The sequence below is a fragment of the Lycorma delicatula genome, chromosome 8, assembly GCF_047948215.1.
Source record: "Lycorma delicatula isolate Av1 chromosome 8, ASM4794821v1, whole genome shotgun sequence".
NCBI lineage: Eukaryota > Metazoa > Arthropoda > Insecta > Hemiptera > Fulgoridae > Lycorma > Lycorma delicatula.
Genome location: NC_134462.1, coordinates 131,158,032 through 131,177,261, shown reverse-complemented (window position 1 = coordinate 131,177,261; position 19,230 = coordinate 131,158,032). Strand labels below are relative to the sequence as shown.

At 32.8% G+C, this 19,230-nt stretch overlaps 2 protein-coding genes across 21 annotated transcripts in view; one reads left to right on the top strand and one right to left on the bottom strand.

Moving 5' to 3' along the window:
• The window catches only part of TP53INP (Tumor protein p53 inducible nuclear protein), a 260,392-nt gene extending 254,476 nt beyond the window's left edge, over positions 1 to 5,916 (bottom strand). The window contains exon 1 of one of the 2 annotated variants that reach the window (XM_075373938.1): positions 5,809 to 5,916. The gene's annotated coding sequence lies outside the window, so the exon portion shown is untranslated. The remainder of the gene's footprint in view (positions 1 to 5,808) is intronic. The other variant, XM_075373943.1, reaches the window with a different exon arrangement.
• LOC142329377 (putative aarF domain-containing protein kinase 5) overlaps positions 1 to 19,230 on the top strand; it is a 314,333-nt gene that overhangs the window by 258,419 nt on the left and 36,684 nt on the right. For 15 of the 19 annotated variants that reach the window (XM_075373933.1, XM_075373932.1, XM_075373930.1 and 12 more), the window contains 3 exons: positions 13,203 to 13,385; positions 17,224 to 17,449; positions 18,462 to 18,596. In XM_075373933.1, coding sequence (XP_075230048.1) covers positions 13,203 to 13,385; positions 17,224 to 17,449; positions 18,462 to 18,596 — 544 coding nt within the window. Of the gene's footprint in view, positions 1 to 6,066; positions 6,230 to 6,691; positions 6,844 to 13,202; positions 13,386 to 17,223; positions 17,450 to 18,461; positions 18,597 to 19,230 lie in introns of those variants that run through there. The other 4 variants (XM_075373917.1, XM_075373934.1, XM_075373916.1 and 1 more) reach the window with 4 other exon arrangements.

Below are 19,230 nucleotides of genomic sequence, written 5' to 3'. Positions count from 1 at the left end.
TGGTATTATTGCAATTTCTAGCGAAAGTTGACGTCAAAAAAACGTGTAAATATTTACGACACAGAAAGGTATACTTTCAAAAAGTTTCGTCAGAATAAAAAACGAAAAACAAAGATTTCTCGCATTTTTCCGGATATTTTGAGGTTATGTTAAAAACGTGACCTCTACAAAAGTTGTAGATTTTACATGATCTACAATTTTTTTATTGGAAAATTTTTTTTCAACCCTCAACCCCACAAATCACTTCTCCACATCTCCACTCACGTATTTATTTATTTGTTTTTTACGTTTATTATAAACCCCTTTACCATTTACAATTATAAAAGTCCAGATAACAATTTTTTTTTTTTTTTATGTGCATTTGGTTGGACTATGAGGTAACGGCAGATAATTGGCAGATAGGGACTGCGTTAAAAAATGTGCTGCAAGAAGAAAATATGTGGAAGATTTATTATTTTGTTGATATAGAGGTGGATAAACTCATTATTAATTTCGAAAACGACTCCTCGGTATCTAATGTTAGTGAAGATAAAGATGAGGTGTTAAGTGGATTTTATTATGGAATGGAATGCAAAGTTGACGGGAGTTTATTTCTCCCTACTTATCGTAGAACCTGGACAGAGTCCCTTGCTGCTGGATGATTCTAATCGGGCTTTTTTTTTAAAAGGGTTATTTTAAATGGCGGGTCTAATTTTTCAAGTTTTGTTTATTATTATTTAGTTAATTTAAGACGGATTTAGTTGCATTCCAATCCGTTGTTGAACCAGCGTTATCGAACCCATTTTATGGGCCGACCGCGGAAGGCTAGGCTTATGAAACCTGTCCTCCCGATGTAATTCCCCTTCAGACCGTCTACTGAAGTCCTTTCGGTGCTAACGCTTCATAGGCTAGCAGGAATACGCCACAACGGGGCACTAACTGTAAAGAGGGAGCAATGCGACCCCTACTCCGGAGGAGTAGCAATTGCTGGTTTATTTTACTTGTAAGTTTTGAAAAGGAGAGGTTGTGTAGAAGCTCTTCATCCGCTTCTGCTATGGCTGCCCTTTAGGACGCATCTCTGCTGGGCTCTGGATTTTATTATTTATCGAGTGATTCACCGGAAGAAATTGAGAAAAAAAATGTAATAAATCTTAAAATATTTTTTCAATTTATTTTATGCAAATAAATAGTATTTCACGATTTGTGTAAAGCACTTAACAAATTATTTACAAACCTATTTATGTTTCATCGTTTCATTAAATCATTATTTTTTTGTATAGCTACTAACTGGCTGTGACTATTAATGCTGTTACGGTAAAACAAGATTACCATCGATTATTATATTTAATAATTTTATTGTATTTAACAATTTACAACCTTTTCTTAATTTAAGTAAAAAATAAATGTTTTAGAATATACCGAGCGATAGGCAATTATTTCTGTATTATTATTATTATTACGATATAAACTAAAAAACAGGTGCGCAGGTAGCTCTCGCGCAATTTTGTGTACACTCGGTACATACTGTCTCGCTCGGCATCTGTATTGTTTGCTTCAGGCCTCAACGTAAAGTAGACAGAAATAACGATTTTTGAGTACTGTGTTTCCTTCTTTTTTAGAAAAAGATGATTCGGTATTTCTGACTAAGAATAAGGACTAATCATATAAATAAGAAAACCGATGCAATATTGCACCTATGTACTTGATATTGCAAAAAAATTTCCTTTGTTGTTTGTTACAATAGAGATAAAACAAATAATAATGAATTACGTGTATAATAATAATAACTTGTTAACGATTCTATTATATGTGTTGGTTGGCAATCTCAATTTCCTATACGTATTATATTACGTTTATCTGACCACTAAGCTACTGTATTTTGTTGTGTATACGCGTGCGGATGTGTCAAATATCTGTTCTGTGTAATACAGGTGTTAAAAAGGAAGAATCTTATTGTTTGAAAATGACGTGTACAATGCGATTGCAGTACGATTTGAATATGTTTATATTGTGTTTTAATGCGCGTGCGTATATGTATTTTAGTTGCATTAGTGTAGTAAATTAGTCGAATCAAAGCCTGCTGTTCTGGATTCTGACTCACGTCAGCTGATGTGTTGTTTATATAGAATAGCGCCAGCTGGTCTAGTGTTTTTTACGATAACATTACCGCTTCTATTAACGCTGTTTCTTATTATAAATATGCTAACGATATCAATTTTTAATCGGTTTTTGATAAAATACTTTTAGTAATGCTGTATTATTTCCATTATTATTTATTTTTATTAGTTCTCATATATAATTATATAATATTATATACACCCCAAATATTGTTATTTTTTAATCGTTTATATATATATATAAAAGAATTTATTATCACATACACTAAAATACAAATAGACGCTGTTTACACGCTGTCCAAAAAAGGGAATGTAACGTATTTAGGGTGTATGAAAGTATGCTTCTTCGCCGTAGCAGCTCAACGGCTGAACCGATTTATATGTATGACCACGCGTTGAATTCTTACTTTAACGGGAGTGTCATAGGCTCTATATATATATATATATATATATATATATATATATATTCATCCTAATATATATATACATATTTAAATAAATACAAAATTATACTATATACAAATAACGCAGCAAAATCAATAGGTCGAACGAAATGAACAGAATCATTTCCAAGATATAGGCAGCCGGAAGTTGTGGGCATTTAAACCAAGTTAAATGTTTACTGACATAAAGCCTTCATAGACCCAATGACAAATCGTCCGAAATTTAAAGGCTACGCACTTATACATTAATGACTTGTACAGACCGTCCTACTATTGACATCCTAATTTATTTTTTGGGTGGTCGTGTTTTTTAGTTTTTAAAGTATTTAAAACTTGTTAGTCTAAAATTTATTTTCCCGTTTAGATAGAGCTATAGCACTACATTGAAAGTATTACAATCGGGCTGGGCCTATGCGGTTGTCACACCTAAGGAACCCAAAAAACCGGGATGGAAATTTTCGGATGTTAATGTACGTCTGTGTGTCGGCCTCTAAATCATCTTATATCTACAGAACTACTGGGCCGATTTTGAGCAACTTGGTCGAATTACTTCTGTGTATGAGCTATTAATGCCATTTAAATTTTCAACTTGAAAAGTCAACGGGGTGAGGCTGTAGAGCAAGATCACCCTCAGTATCTTGAGATTTCGCCTAATTAAGGTCATCAAGTAAATAAGGTATTCTTCTTAGGTACATTTATTAACAATTAAAAAATAATATTTGCAAAAAAAACTTTTTTTTTCAAAATAGCATCCCCACTCCAAAGAATGCTGTAAACTACTTTTAATGGAGTCGTGCATTTTGAATTCTTGCTTCAAGGTGAAACAGAGAACCGTACGTACTATCCAGGCGTTTTACAACGGTTACGTGAAAAAATTCGCAAAAAGAGACCAGAGTTGTTGCGAGACGATTCATAGTTCTTACACCATGATAATGCGCCCGCACAATCAGTTTGTCAATTAGTCAGTTTTGTGCCAAAAATCGACTGTCCTCCCTCGGCCTCCCTACTCGCTAGACCTGGCGCTTTGGGATTTTTTTCCTATTTCCGAAATTAAAATCACCGATGAAAGGACGCCGTTTTGAGACTATTGATGACATTAAAGCAAATTCGTCACGGACGTTAAAGATCATTTAAAATGAAGCTATCCAGAAATGCTTCGCGAACTGGAAAAACCGCTCGGAAAAGTGTGTAAATAAGGGAGGAGAGTACTTTGAAGGGGATAAGGACCAATAATCTGTAAAAGATTAAAAATGTTATTTTCTGAACAGACCTCGTATACATATATATAAAATCTACGAAACACATCGTTACAGTATAACGTCACGTTTATGCGATTTAATTTACGATAGAAAACGGTCATTTGATTAATGCATTTTCCAGTTATTAGAAAATTGAAAATTTACAACCTTGAGATATTATACCCGTTTTCATTTAATCAACATTAGTTGAATTAGTCAATACATTATAATTTATACATTCATGCAGCCGCATCGCGTTGTATAGTTTATTAAAAAGGGTACTTTGCTGTAAAAATTCACTCTTAATTAAACCGTATAAACTTTGAAAGATCGGAAATAAAAATAAATTCTAAATAATAAATAAAGTCGATTAAATATATTACTTTTACAATTACAATTCAGAATATCGTATTATTTGAACGGATGTTTACTTGAAGCTCAGAGCCCACTGGAAGAATTTGAATAATAATAATGGTTAAAATTTAAATAAAAAATTTAAAATTTAAATTTTCGAATAATTTTACCTGAGACTTAAATCAGAATTATTCGGTACTTCAAAAATCTTCCATGTTATAATATTTTTAAGTTTCATTTGAACGACTGTGATAAACGATATTAGAAATAATTTGGTCATTTATAAAAATCCGGTATGAAAATTGGGATTATCAGAAATTTAACTAGAAAATATTAACGCACCACAATTTTCATAACCAGACGAACAGGCATATTTTTCGTTATGAATTTCTAATATTTAAAACAATAAAAGTAAATTATTTGGCAAAGGGTTTCAAGTTGTAAATTTTTCCATAACCGGTTAAACTGTAACGTTTTAAATTTAAGGAGAGGTGAGTTGGGTTTTAAAACGATATTTTGAGTGGGCGACTTCGTCGCGCTCTGTTACGATACATATATATAGTGCCGTAAAGGAAATTTATAAGATACTCAGAATTCTCTTTTAATCAATCTTTCCTTTCTACACATATTTATCAGCGATTTATATCTTTGCAATTCATACCACCTTCATAAAATTGAAGGTAAATCATTTATCCCAAGTTGTGTTCATTTAGACGTAAGCTTAAATTTATTACCAACATTTTACCAGTTATTGTGCTAGCCTGTTACTTGAAATTATGTCCGTTTGTTTTTATGGAAATTTTCAGAACATAATTTAATGGAAGTTTTAAAATAAAGATGGTTATAAAGTGCTTCCTAAAAATAAATTGCATAACCTAAAAGTACAAGCTGTTCCTGATTGAGAAAGGCTTACTAGTTAATATTATTGCAGCCAATTATTGCCTTTATGCTTAATATTAGTAACTTATTTCTATTACTAGAATTAACAAAAGAAAAAAACTGTTCTAATAAAATACAAATGTCGATGTCAAATTATTAATAAATATGTAGAATAGAGTACAGATTTATTATTAACGATTTAATATAACGGCGATGCTTATATGTATTATTCGCATTAAAACTGTACAAAAAAATTACGATTTTTTGCAAAAATTATTTTCTATTATTATTAACTTTTTGTTTCAAATAATTTTTCCCCCTAATTTAGAAAAGCCTAAGTTAAATATTCAATGTACTAAAATTCAAACCAGTATTCGCATTAAATATAAATAAATATTAATTTATCTAATGATTTATGGTAGTACTGAAACAATAAGATTCGATAATTAAACAATATTTTTACAATTATAATTATAAAAGTGGTTTGTTATTATTTTAATAACTCTTTTATTTGCCCAGATAATTTTATTATGTTAAATGAAAGGTTACGAACTGACGTTAGTAATTAATGCACCAAAAAATCTACAGACTACATTTTTATAATGACACTGAGCTATTAAAAGTTTTTGTGTTTGGTTCTTTATATTTAAACTATTAAAATCGTAGCTTGTAAGCTATTTCAAACAAAGACGTCCTTGGTAATCAGCTGATGTTTATAAATGTCATTTTAAATGAAATAATGACAGTTGTACAATAACTTGTGTTTATTATTCAAAAAATAAATATTTAATCACTTACTTTTAAGTCACAACTTCTTTCTAGTTCACTATTCTAGATAGATACAACACTTTTATGTCCCTGAACAATTGTGTAGTCCGCTGTCTTTCTTTGCAGCTAAGCTACGAAGATGGCAGCCAGCTGATTTTTGTTTTGTTCGTGTAATTTCTTAAAATGATCTCCATTGGCTAAAATTAACCCAATAGTAGCTAAGGTTACATACTATAATTGAACTGGGATTCAGTAGGTGTCGCTAAGTTCGTTTTGCAACGTCACGTTTTGATTACCTCGTTTCAGGTTGTTTCAGTTGTTTATTATTGATTTTTATTTCTATACAAGTGGGTTGATGATTCGTTATTTCTTTAGTGAAATTAATTATTCAATATATATGCCATATTGGGATTGTTGCAATTACGATGTCTTTACATGTAATGAAACATAGGTAAGTGGTTGATTTATAGATTGTTATTCCGTGCGTGCTCTTAACATTGAAACAGGTTAGGCTGTTACGAGCATAGTTGACCTGGTCAGTGAACCTAATGATACAGTATTTGTCTTTTGCGGTGAATTTGTGAGTTAGCATTAATTACTGATTATGAAATGATGTTTAATGGACGTGTATATATATTAGTAACTTCTATGTTTTAACTATATTAATTTTATTTAACGATTCATCATTCCTGCAATGTATTGTTTTTCTAAGTGTAATATATTATTAAAATATAAATTCATACTTAAATTTTTTTAACGAATGGTTATATTGTAAATGTAAAAAATCTTCGTATGAGAAAAAGAAAAATATAGCAGACAAAAAAAAACACGTTGCCCTGTTTATAACGATGTAGGTTATCGATAATCTGACCTTACGTGTCTCGTTTAAAGACAATTTGATAGCGTTGCACATAATTGCAATTATGTTACAAATCAGAGTTATATTTAGATAAAACTGAGAACTCATTGAATAATTATTAGTCTGAATATACTATGTAACAGTATTAACTTTATTTGGCCTTACTAATTCAACAAAATGTTCCACGTACAGAAAACATTACTTAGGTAAATTATGTGAATTTTTCCTTTTCTGTTATGCTTTTTAATTTTATTAAGAATTTTATATTAGGTTTATATATGTTAAGTGTAATTATGTTTTAAGTTTTCTAAAATAATCTTTTATTTAACCTCTGTTGAAAGGAAATTGATGATTACTTGTTGTATAAAGAATAAACATTTTACTCGGTTTTGTTTTTACGTGTTGTGATTAATATTTCAAAAATTTGTTGAAGCATGTATTTTTTAACTATGATGAACAGTACAGCACATATTTATCAATTGATATATACCAGTGAAGTGAACCACTACTAGATTATGAATCCAATTGTATAAACTTTTTGTATACTGCAGTAAAAATGGTTTAACCCCATTAAATGTGCTATTTTACATTTATTATGTTTTTTTTTTTTGTATAGACTCAGATATTTTTCACCCGAATAGTAAGCAGTCAGATTAGGTTATGTAATATCATTTTGAATTTCATCATTCTTGCATGACATCAACCCAAAGTTTATTAGTTTTATTCTTACAATGCCTTTAATATATTTGCAACCTTAGGACCATCATATCTTGATGATGGTCCAAACGTTTTCCCAGCTCATTTTCTCTGATGTATTAGTGATAGATTAACTGGAAAAAATTTTAAATGACAAAATTATTGTTTCTTCAATGTATTCATTACTAAATCCGTTTTGATTTCTCGTGAGGATTATGTGAAAAACTATAATCCTATTATCATATTAGTTGTAATGTTCTGGGTGATTCAGTTTATATTATTTCTCATAGGTATTTATATAATATTTTATCATCTTTTTGTGTTTTTATCAACAGTGATATAACTTTAAATATAACTACCCTGTATTTAATTCGTAAATAACTCAATTCAGTCTGCCAAATGAAACTATCAAAACATATTATTTGTATGCGTAACTTTCAAGACTACTACAATGCTATTAGATTTGCTTACAACAGGTTAGTTCTTAAATTAGGTCAAGTGTAGTGGGAATTAGTAGTCTATTGGTTTTGTTTTGCTTGGCATTTCTCCACTACCACCCCATTCGGTCGCCCTAAAGCAAAGACCGAATGTCTGTACCACAAACGGCCACTGAGCCTCGAAACAGTTTAGCGACCAGTGTCCTAACTAGCTCCTAGAGCTAACCTAAAAGCATACCATTCCCCAGATTCTGTATAAATTGGGAACTTATAACAAGGACCTTCCCTTAGTCGTGGCGTGCCATTCTTGCTGCAATACTTCCATCGCGGCTGTAAAACCCTCCGCAGGCGAGAGATGGCAGCTGTTCGAAATTTAGAACCGGTGCATTGAGATCACCGTTCCGCTCGAAACCGCCCGGAATTGTACAGGCCCGGCTCGAAACCGCATCCCGGATACCTCGGCCTTTTTGCCTGTTTGCAATTTCCACAAGGCCGCCCGAACTTTCACCACTAAATCGATTGGGAGAGCCTTTTCCAATACGGTGGTAGCTTCGTAGGAATTTATTTTAAAAACACCAGTGCATACAATTAAGGCTCTGCGCTGGGCACTCCTTAAATTATGAATAAGTGCTCGATTCCTTTCCAACCTATGTGCCCAAACGGACGCCGCGTAAGAGGTCATACTTTCGAAGACACCTCGGTACACCATGTACAAATGACGGCCCGACAGTCCGTAATCCTTTCGTGCAATCCTCCTAAGTGCAATCCTATCCTGTGATGCACAAGCATAAAGTCGGAAAGACTTGATGCTTGTGACTTGAGGTTGCTTTCTGACTTAGAAGTACGGAAAGCAACCCCAGCTTGAACAGCTTGCCAAGCGGCTCTGTTATGACAGGCAGCAGATGATAGAAAATATCCGGGTCAAGTTTGTCAATCCCCGGTGCCTTTCTCAGTGCTGCCACTCGAGAACCACTCGGTCTATATCTATGGGATCCACAGCCCGTACGTCAGGGAATGGTGTCTCATCCGCCCTAACGCTGACTTCTGCTTCACCCTCCGGAGCATCTGGAAACGGAGTATCCAGAATCGCCTGGAAAGTCACCACAGATGTTAAAGTGTGGTCACGACCACCAAACCCGCATCGAACACTGGACAGCACGTGCAATGGCTTTGGCCGGTAATATGACTTCGCGAGCTGCCAGGGGTTGCGCTGCAACTCGCGCATGGAGTCTCGCCAAAACTTGAGTTTGGCTTCATTGATGGCATGAACGTACTTATTACTGGCGCGCTGGTAGATCCGCAGACCGTCAAGCGTGCACGTCATCAACAATAATCCCCCGTCAGGGGACGCGACGCTGGTATCTTTTTCTAGCGGACCTAACTCTTGCGCGCAGCACGCTAAGGTCAGAGAACCACCATTTTTCCCGGTTTTCCGCCTGCGTTTAACTGACTGTTCCAGGCACTCTTCAATCAGAGGCCACTACATAAGGGTCCGTCCATTGGCCGCCGTAGGACCCTATCGCAGCCAGTCTTGATGGCCCGGCCAAATTGTTCAGTCATCAATTCCACCCGTTCTTTGTGCTCCATGCGTCATCACAACCCTGTAAGGCAGCCGTACACTCGCGCCTGCCCTGATCCAGGCTCCTTAGGTTATAGCGACCCGAATCTGGAGCTCTTGGACCGCTACAGTAAGCGATCTCATAGGTTATAAGTCTATGATCACTCGCACTGGCTTCGGGCCAGACAGTCCAACTACTTGTACTCCTAAGCAGATCGCCCGTCACCAAGGTGACGTCGATGTAACTTCCCCCAGTTGGGAAGAGGAACTCTAACGACTTAGTGCTAACGAGTCGGTTGTTCTGCCTCATAAAGCAAGTAGAGGTTCCTGGCTTCAACGAACTGTGCGAGATCAGCGCCTCTGGGGTCTGCGAGTGGTGAACCCCAGGCGGAAGTCTTGGCGTTAGCGTCCAGAGCAACCAGCACTCTGATGCTCGGGAGACCGTCCAGAATCCGCCCCAACTTCGCCAACAAGTCATCGATACGCCATCCAAGCTGGAAGTATCCCGATACCAGTACAACATCGACTCGCACGACGGTGAATTACTCTTCAGAAAACTGAGGCATCCAGTAGACACCCGAGACCGAGACGACCACGATAGCAGAGAGCGGTCGTGCCCCACGAGAATGAATAACATCAACCCCGTGGAAGCCGACCACCCTAACCCCGACCGTGTACGGCTCCTGCACCAAGAGGACCTCGAGGTCGTACTCCTCAAGTATCCGCCTGGTTTCATTGGTGGCCGCCCGGGAATGGTGCAGGTTTAACTGCCCCAGACGCAACAGTTCAATATAGTGACGACCGTCTAATTTGTAGTCTAGTTAAATGATATACTGGCTTTACTTTACAGCATGTGGATGGTTAAAAATTATTCTGATTAATATTAAGCAATTGAATTTGAAGGTTACTTCAAGTAAATTTTTAAAATAATAGTTAAACAAATTTGTAAAAAAAAAAACTAAATAAGAGCAAAAAATAAGTTACAAGTTAAAAGAACAAAGAAAGATGAGGAAAATTCAGGTTTTTCTCTTTTCTGTATACAAAATTAATATTATTTAACAATCCATTGCCAAAGCAATATCATAGAAAAACTTAAATCTTTTTTAAATAAATTGGTGGAAAGAACCTAAAAAATTGGTCAGTAAATTATTAAAAATGCCTACAAAGCATAATTAGGTGTTTTCTCATGTGCCAAGGTATTGTGTTAAGTTATATAAAACTGATATGTTGTCTGATTTAATAAAAGTAGATATTGCTTTTTAGGAATATGAACTTTTTTTGTATTAAATAAATTAAGCGTAACTTTGTTATTGATTAAGCTGTTTGAAAGCAAGTAGAATGGTTTGATTTTGCTGCTAATGAAATCAGTTTCATTGTCTCGGAACAATTTATCATTTAACTAGACACGTAGAAATTTAATATAATGCGGAGCAGAAATGTGTCAGTAATAGGAATATTAGTTATGTTATGACTAAAAACTTCTGTATAATGAGAGTTTCAATTTGATGTTTAAAGTTTAGAGAGGTCCTGTTGTGTAGGTGAAATTGAGGAAAAATTTACGGTACTTAATCGGTTATCTGCCCGCCACGTACAATCGTGGTTTAAATCAATAAATCAGTGTTTTAATCAAACCGCCCACTAGTCTATTATTATAATCCATTGCAACTTACATGTTTTGTGCAGGCGGCCAAGTGTCCTTAATCGCCTCAATTATAGCGTCAAACGCGTCTTTTTCGCGAACTTCTCGCATGAACTCCAGATAATGGCGGCCATTATCGGCGGCCTGGAATTGGGCTTTTAATGATTTGTGTGTGGGTGCGTGTAGTTGGATCGACGAAGTTAAAACCGTGGTTCGCTTGTTATCGTTTAAATCCCGCTTCTTCGATTTCATTCGTTATATACGCCTTCCACGAATCGTTGTAGAACGTTGATCCTTCCATCATGTGTTTTTTAATTTCGTTCATCAACGTTGAAAATGAACGATCGGGAACGCAATCTAGAAATTATTCCGCGGTTTCTCGACATATTGTAGCAAAATTTGCCCGGCATTGTTTTTACGCCTTGTAAACAAGCTTTCGTCCAATTCAACGATTTTCCTAACCCCGCCAATCTTTCGATCATCCTTTTGTGATAGAACGTCCACGTAAATAGTTATTCCAATCAACGGTCGTTTCATCCTACATATCCAGTTGCCGTTTACACCATGTAATCGACGATGGTTCTAGCGCCCACAAGTAAATAAAACGTACCACAGTTAAGAAAGGTCATCTGGAATTTTGGAACCGGTTTCCAGCACGTTAGCTAACCTAACCTAACCCAACCAATAAGTACGTGGGGGGGGGGGGAAGATAACGGTAAAGAATCAAATTTATTATATATTAGTAAATTATTGTTAAATCTTACCACTCCAACAATAGGTATTAAAGAGATTACATGTGCTAGAATTCCTACAAATACAATATATTTACTTTTAATTATCCCACTATATTATGTTTCTACTATAAATTTACAATAACAAATAAAAAGCTAATGTAGAACTAAGAAGTGAATATAGTGAGATTACAATTACAAAACTGATTACACTGATTACAAAACTTTATACAACGATTACTTATACTTTAATCAATGATTAATGAATGAACCCCCCCCCCCCCCTTACCCTTTGCTGATCACAGTGAACTCATCGAATAGCTTCTTCTTTTGACTACAGAACGACACACTTATCACAGTTTTGTTGCAAATTTGAATATGCTCATAAAGGACATTTCGCAGGAACAAAGGTTCTTGATGAAATTTTTCCCCATTAAATTTATTTAATGGTTTACATTTTCTTTTTCTTATTCTTTCACTTTCCATTACTAGAAGATTACCTAGCTACACTTTATTTATACAGAGTGTTCAACTTAAAAGTGGGGCCCCGTCATTTAATTTAGTCTATAATTAATAGTTTATGGTAAACACTTGGATAATAATTTACGAAGGTGTTGAAAATGATGTCCACTCACTTCTATACACTTGTCAACTTGTTTGACTATGTTCTTAGCTACTCTGGTTAGCTGTACTATGTCTATTTCCTGGATGGCATTGGTAATGTTTGTCTTCAATTCCAACAGGGTGTGTGGATTGCTCCTGTAAACAATCTCTTTTAAGTAACCCCACAGAAAGAAGGCTGGACTAGATAGATCAGGGGGAATCTTGGTGACCAAATCCTTTAGAAATGATTCTTCCAGTGAAAAGAAATCTTATAGCATCTCTGTATTAGAGTGAGCTATACAACAACAGGCACTGTCTTGGGCTGAACCGTGTTTTCTGATCTAACACCGAACCTGTATCACCAACATTTTTTAACTAACTTTTGAATAACACTTTTCACTGATGCTTCCTTTGCAAATTTCTCCCTGAACATTCGCTGATATACAACATGAGATTTGTTCCCTAAATAAGTTTCCATCAAACACATGTTCTTCAACAGTTAACTGCATTTTAACAAACAATTCACAATTATGCAACCTTGATCAAAAGCTAATGCTACATGTAAGACTGGCAGTACTCAGATGTACAGGCAATAAACAGCCCTCCCCACTCCAGCTCCAGTCAAACCATCTTCCACATTATTTTACCCATCACATACAAACATATAGATTTTAACAAAAATATGCATTTAGTATAAACTACTGAATGGCCTCTTTTAAGTTGAACACTCTTTGTCTAATGTATCTTCTCTTTGGGAAATGAATAATTTTTCTGGTCAAAATTTATTAGTATATTATTTTAATTGAATAAAATTTATGTTTAATTCTTTTGTGTTTCTAAATATCTTGTTATCTGATTAATATAATAAATATTTTAAAAAGAGATTTTTATTTTGTTACAGGACATGTTTTTTGAAAAGATTGTGTCAGTTTCATTCTTATAGAAATGCAAGAAATCCAAAGAGCCGATTAAAAAATTTAGCAATTGGAGCTAGTTGTGCTACTGGTGTTTATTACTTAACATTAAGTGAACAAAAAAAACGCTTACTTCATGTATCCCTTGGTGGGGCAGCTAGGTTTGCCAGGTAATAATTTTTTTAATGTTTTACTTATTATCTATGTACTTTTTTTCTTCCTTGTACAAAGTAAAGAAAGTATTGTGATCGCAAAAAATTTCAGTTTTCAGATTTCAACGGAAATCCATTTTGACCATCCCTGAATCCATTTTGACTAGTTTTGGTGTGATATCTGTATGTACATATGTATCCTTGCATAACTCGATTAACAAAAACGATTAGCCATAGGATGTTGAAATTTAGGATTTGGGACTGTTGTAACATCTAGTTGTGCACCTCCCCTTTTGATTGCAATTCACTGAACCAAGAGTTTCCAAAAAAAGCGCAAAATCCAAAAAAATTGGATTTTGGACTTTTTCTTAACTGCAGTAATAAGACCTCATTGAGAGCTTTTCAACAATATATCATAAGTTGTATGAATCTTACAAGGGGAAGGCCCATCTCCTTGAATCAGACTTCATCTCCTTTGTGTTTTTTAACTTTCATTTCTTTTTAATTTAAATATAGTGATTTATTAATAATTATTAACCTCTGATTGTAAAAACATCTTTATGATGAATAATTCGATAACAGAAAAAAAATATCAGAAGTTATTAATGAAATAAAATCGTGGAGTTCATTAGAACTTTGTTAGCCAGAGGCGACTAAGTCAACGAACTACATTTACAGTTCTAACATGTCCTAACCTAACGTGAAATGAAAATGGGGAAAAAAGTAAGCGTAAAAACATTATATTTCAATTCAGTTAAATTAGTAATAAAGAATAGTTTCAAAAAATACCTCAAATTTTGTTAGACAACGTTTTTTTTCCATTTGATGAACCGTGGGACTCGAATATATCATTTTATTCGTTTTATTTTTAATGTACCTTTATGAATTGCACCGCTAGATAGCAATACTTGATAGTACTAGGTAGCATACAAAAACTTGATAATGTACTTGAAATAATAAAATTTAAAAGAAAATATACTACAGCTCATTTTAATATTAAATGCTGTTAGGTAAATGAAAGTATTAAAAATGAAACAATTTTTTTAATTCCCATCACACCTTTAACAAAAAATAAAAGTATCAGTTTACAACAGATTATACTAGTTTTATTAAAAAAGGAATAAATAAAACAGAAATAAATTTGATTGGTAAAATCGAATTTAATGATAAAAATCGAGGGTTACACTTATAAAGTAATGAGTGCAATATTACATTATGGATTTTCGATATGTAAAGGTCATTATGCTAGTTTTATTAAAAAAGGAAAAATATGATATAAAGTGAATGATATGGCTATCAATAAAAAAAATTGGCCGTGAAATTCAATTTGTTTGTTTTAAGGCAATAAATTTTAATAATAAATCCATGATAACAATCTCTGTAATTCATAAAAAAAAATAAAAGAATAATGTAACAAAATGCAGTGATATCCAAAAAAATTACAATGAAATTGCAAACTGTATGGTAAGAGTCTTGCAGAAATCATTTCTTCTATTCAAAAAACAAAGATTATATAATATAAATAAAACTGTTGTAACAAAACGATACTGATATCAAAAAAGGTAAGACACTGCATTTCTATTATCAAAATCTGCTATTAATTTAGAATTTTCTTTAGAAAAAGATACATGTTAAATATATGTAATATACAATAGATACACAATGTTTAAGCGTTCCATGTAATAAGTAAAAAAATAAAAATTTGTTGTAAAACTCAGTAACTCTTAATATCTAATATCTCTTAATATCATAAGAATTATAATCAATACAATTCTTATGATTATTCGTTGTTTAATGAAAGAAATCAGACTGGTAAGAGTTTTGTAACAGATTTTTATATTTTTTATACCAATGTTTATGCCAATCAATAAACAAATTCTCATTATAAATTTTTTAATTATTTTTAGTCTTATATTTCTACAAAAAAATAAATAAATTCATAACGAAATAAAACAATACATAAATATTTAGCTGACTTATTTTTAAATACTAAACTAAAAAAAATTAAATATAATTATTACCTTGAAATGTAGGTATTTCTTGTTTTCTGCATTTTTATAATTGTTCTTACTAGCGCGACAATCCTTTTTTCAGTAGAACTTTTACACTATCATAATACAAATAACTCAAGTAAAAAATTACAAAGTTATACAGCACTTCACTCCCTACTGCATGTTTTTGTCTTCTGTAGAAACTTTCGCTTCCAAAATTGATGATGACACGTTCAATTTGTTGTTCCAGAGGTCCTTGCAGCTTGCGATACTCAACTTCGCTTTTTTAACATGTTTGCAACATTTTACCTATTCCTTGATTGAGAGTTTGACAAAGTGAACCTTTTGACAAATTTCCATTGTTGTAGCTGTTGTAAATTGTACTTTTTCGGCTGCGATTCGGTTCTTCACCCGTACCCATATCTTCTCAATGGGATTAAAATCGGGATGATATGGGGATAGGTGTAAAACAGGGAAAACCCACCTTCCTCCAATATCTTGTATGTTTTCAGATAATCTTTATTTTTTTTTAATTGTCTCATACAACTGAACTTTCGTTAAATTTTGACTGGGTTCACACTCAGTCAATCATTGATTTTTTGTTGATGTTGAATTTTGTGCTCAGCTTTTTTCAGAATTGTGATAAGAAGCATTATATAAAATAATGACACTGTTTACTGGAAAATTAGGCATTAATTTTTCTCTTATCCACTTTAAATACATGTTGCAGTTTATCTGAGAATGGTAATCACCTGAGGAATGTTTGGCTTTCCATACTGTCAAGCAGTTGGGAACAAATCCCATTTCACCACCAGTGTGGATAACTATTATTCTTTCTTCTTTTGAAATTGGCACAGCAAAACACTCTGATGCATTTGAAGGCTGCCAACATTTCTGTTGGCAATGAGAACTTAAAATATAAGTCTCATCGATGTAGAAGATTGGTCTTCCTTCAACTCTATATTCTTCAACTTTATTCAAATACACAAACCATTTGTATTGAATATCATGTTTTTCAATAAGAATTGCCTTGTTATTTTTGATTCTCTTCCATTTGAAGTCCATGCTTAACAAAAGTATTCGTAAGCTACTCTTTTGCCCGTTAAATACCTCATAACTTTTTAGTTCTGCGGTAAGTTTCCTTAGAGAAGGCAAGCAGTCCTCGGTTAAGTAAAATTTTAACACTTAATGTCGTGTAGCATTCCGATCAAAACTGTCCGGCTTTGTCACTTCCTTTTTGCATTTTATTCCTGTGCGAGAACTGAATTTATTTTCCGAACCTGTTTCACTAGTAATTCAATAAACTCTTCTTTTTGAGACTCCTGTGACAGACGCAACACATTCTACAACTTTTTTGGGGTCACTAACAAACATTCCAACTGCAACTTCTCCTGTCATGTAGTTAAAAACATCATATATAATTTCTTTCCCTTGGCAGTGAATGTCCAGAAACAATGGGTTAAAGGCATACCGGCTTTAATCGAGTAGTATTATAAACCCTTGCTCATTAGGCAAGAAGATATACAGCTATGCTGTTCATCAGATCTGTGCCAATTCGGCTTGGACAACATAATAACAGCATAATGATAAATTTATAAACTAGCTGGTTGGAAAAATAATACTGACGGATGTAAAGTTATTGAATGTCTTGGGAATAATTGATTAAAAGCTTGTTATTGCACACTTATTTTTCATTTGCTTTGTCATTATTTTTATCAGTAACAAAGCTTATGGAGTGTAATAAAGTAGTGAAGTGTCTTAGCTTGTTAGACGAATAAGTTTGACATTTTGTAAGAATTTTTTCTTGTAAATTGTTTTAATTTTTCTTTTATTGTTACCAAATGACTTATGAATAAGTGTTGCAGATCATCTTGTGTAGGTCTTATTATTTCTGTGGACTACTGGTGGTCATTGCTGGGACTTGATGAAAATAGTGAAGTATACGATGTTGTAATAGATAAAATTCATCAGCGGTCGGCAGATAGGATTCTTGCTGGTTGTTTAGCAAATGGAGGGCTATATATAAAACTTGGACAAGGAATTGTATCTATGGATCATGTTCTACCAAAAGAATATACAACAACCCTCAAGGTGAATTTTTATTTAATTTTAAATACAGATTTAGTCAGTTAGAAGTATACTCTAAAGACTTCTTGTTCTTCCCCCAGAAATCTTTTTTTATTTTTAAAATGTAATCCTAATATATGTATATTGCAGATAACAGTACATAACTTTACATGAATATTATTAAGAATGTGGAATATTTAATTGAAACAATCCTTTTGTATTTTTATCATAATTTTAGCTATTTGAAAAAAAATTAACATTGAATTACATTTCTAATCATGTAGTAACTGTTTTCGCTATCAACTGATTTACATTAATCAGTGATATTATTGAAGCCTCCTATGTGCTTTAAAATTTCTTTTTTGATACAGATTGAATAATTTGGAATTCAAAATTGATAAAAAAGATACATTCATTTCTACTGAATGAATGCACCTCTCTTTTGTAAATACAATTTTTATGATATAAAATTTATATTAAAATAGGTTATTTGAAAATTTGTAGACGATGGTAACATAAAAGACCACCATGCACCTGTTTGAGTTGGCCTGTTTCAGCGCTGAACAGTCAAAAATTATTATGGATTATTGTTATTAATTAAGGGAATCCTAGTCAAATTATTAGTTTAGCTTAAGACTCTCTGGTGACTGTCTTGTCACATTTGTAGAATTTAAATGTCTTTGTTTTTTAATGATGATCTATTTTATTCATTCATATTAATTTTTTTAGTTCTATGTTCTGTGATAAGTTACTTCAGTAGCAAGAGACTGAAAAGGCTGAAACTTTAACAGATCCAAAGAAAAACATTTGAGAATAATCTCCAGTTCAAAATGGACCTTCTTTTAAAAATGTGTATATTGTTCAGTAAAAATTTGTTTACTATTTATTTTTTTACGTACAAACAAATCTTTTTAGAGATATAATACTGGAATTGTACTTTATTACTTCTGTTATTGGATAGTATTATGGTTTTTTCTGATTGTTAAATATTTTTATTGTATAATTTGTAATTTGAAGATTTAATTTGCTTTTACAGGCTTTACAAGATAAGGCATTAGTTCGGAAAAGTGGTGAAGTTTATCAACTTTTTATGGAAGATTTTGGCAAACCACATACTGAAATATTTGAGACATTTGATGAAAACCCAGTAGCAGCAGCTAGTCTTGCTCAGGTATGGTTTTTTATATGTTACTACTTTGTTTTTAAGAATTATGCCGAGTGGTCTTAAATATAAGTAATAATACTGATTTTTATTGTGTATAGATACGATGAAAAATATGTATACTATATGTAAAATTAGGACAAAATTTCAGAGATTCTTAAGAAAGCTCTAGGGATCCTGGAAGTTTAATCTTAAGTCACATTTTATTTATGATTTATATAATAAGTAAAATAAATTTTATATGATAATAGTATAATTACCTCTTTATTTATGATTAATATAAATGAAGAAGTAATTATGGTGATATTATAAAGGGGTATTCCATTTTAATTTAACAAATTTTCAAAACATTTGGTTTATGATAACTACCCACCTTGTAGTGGCCAAAAAATATTTTTTTATATTTAAAAAAAATTTTTTCTTGAGTGATAGACTATTTTCTAACTCACCAACAGATAAAAACAGCCATTTTTTCACTTTTTTCATCTATAACATTCTTATTTTACATCATACAGAGATCAGAAAGGTTTTTTTTAGAAAGAATAAAGATGGAACTTCATCTTAGTGTACTCGCAATTCATTTTGTTGCATAATGAAATCTTGTAATGTTTACTGAAGTTACGTCTAAAATGTGTTTTTTTTT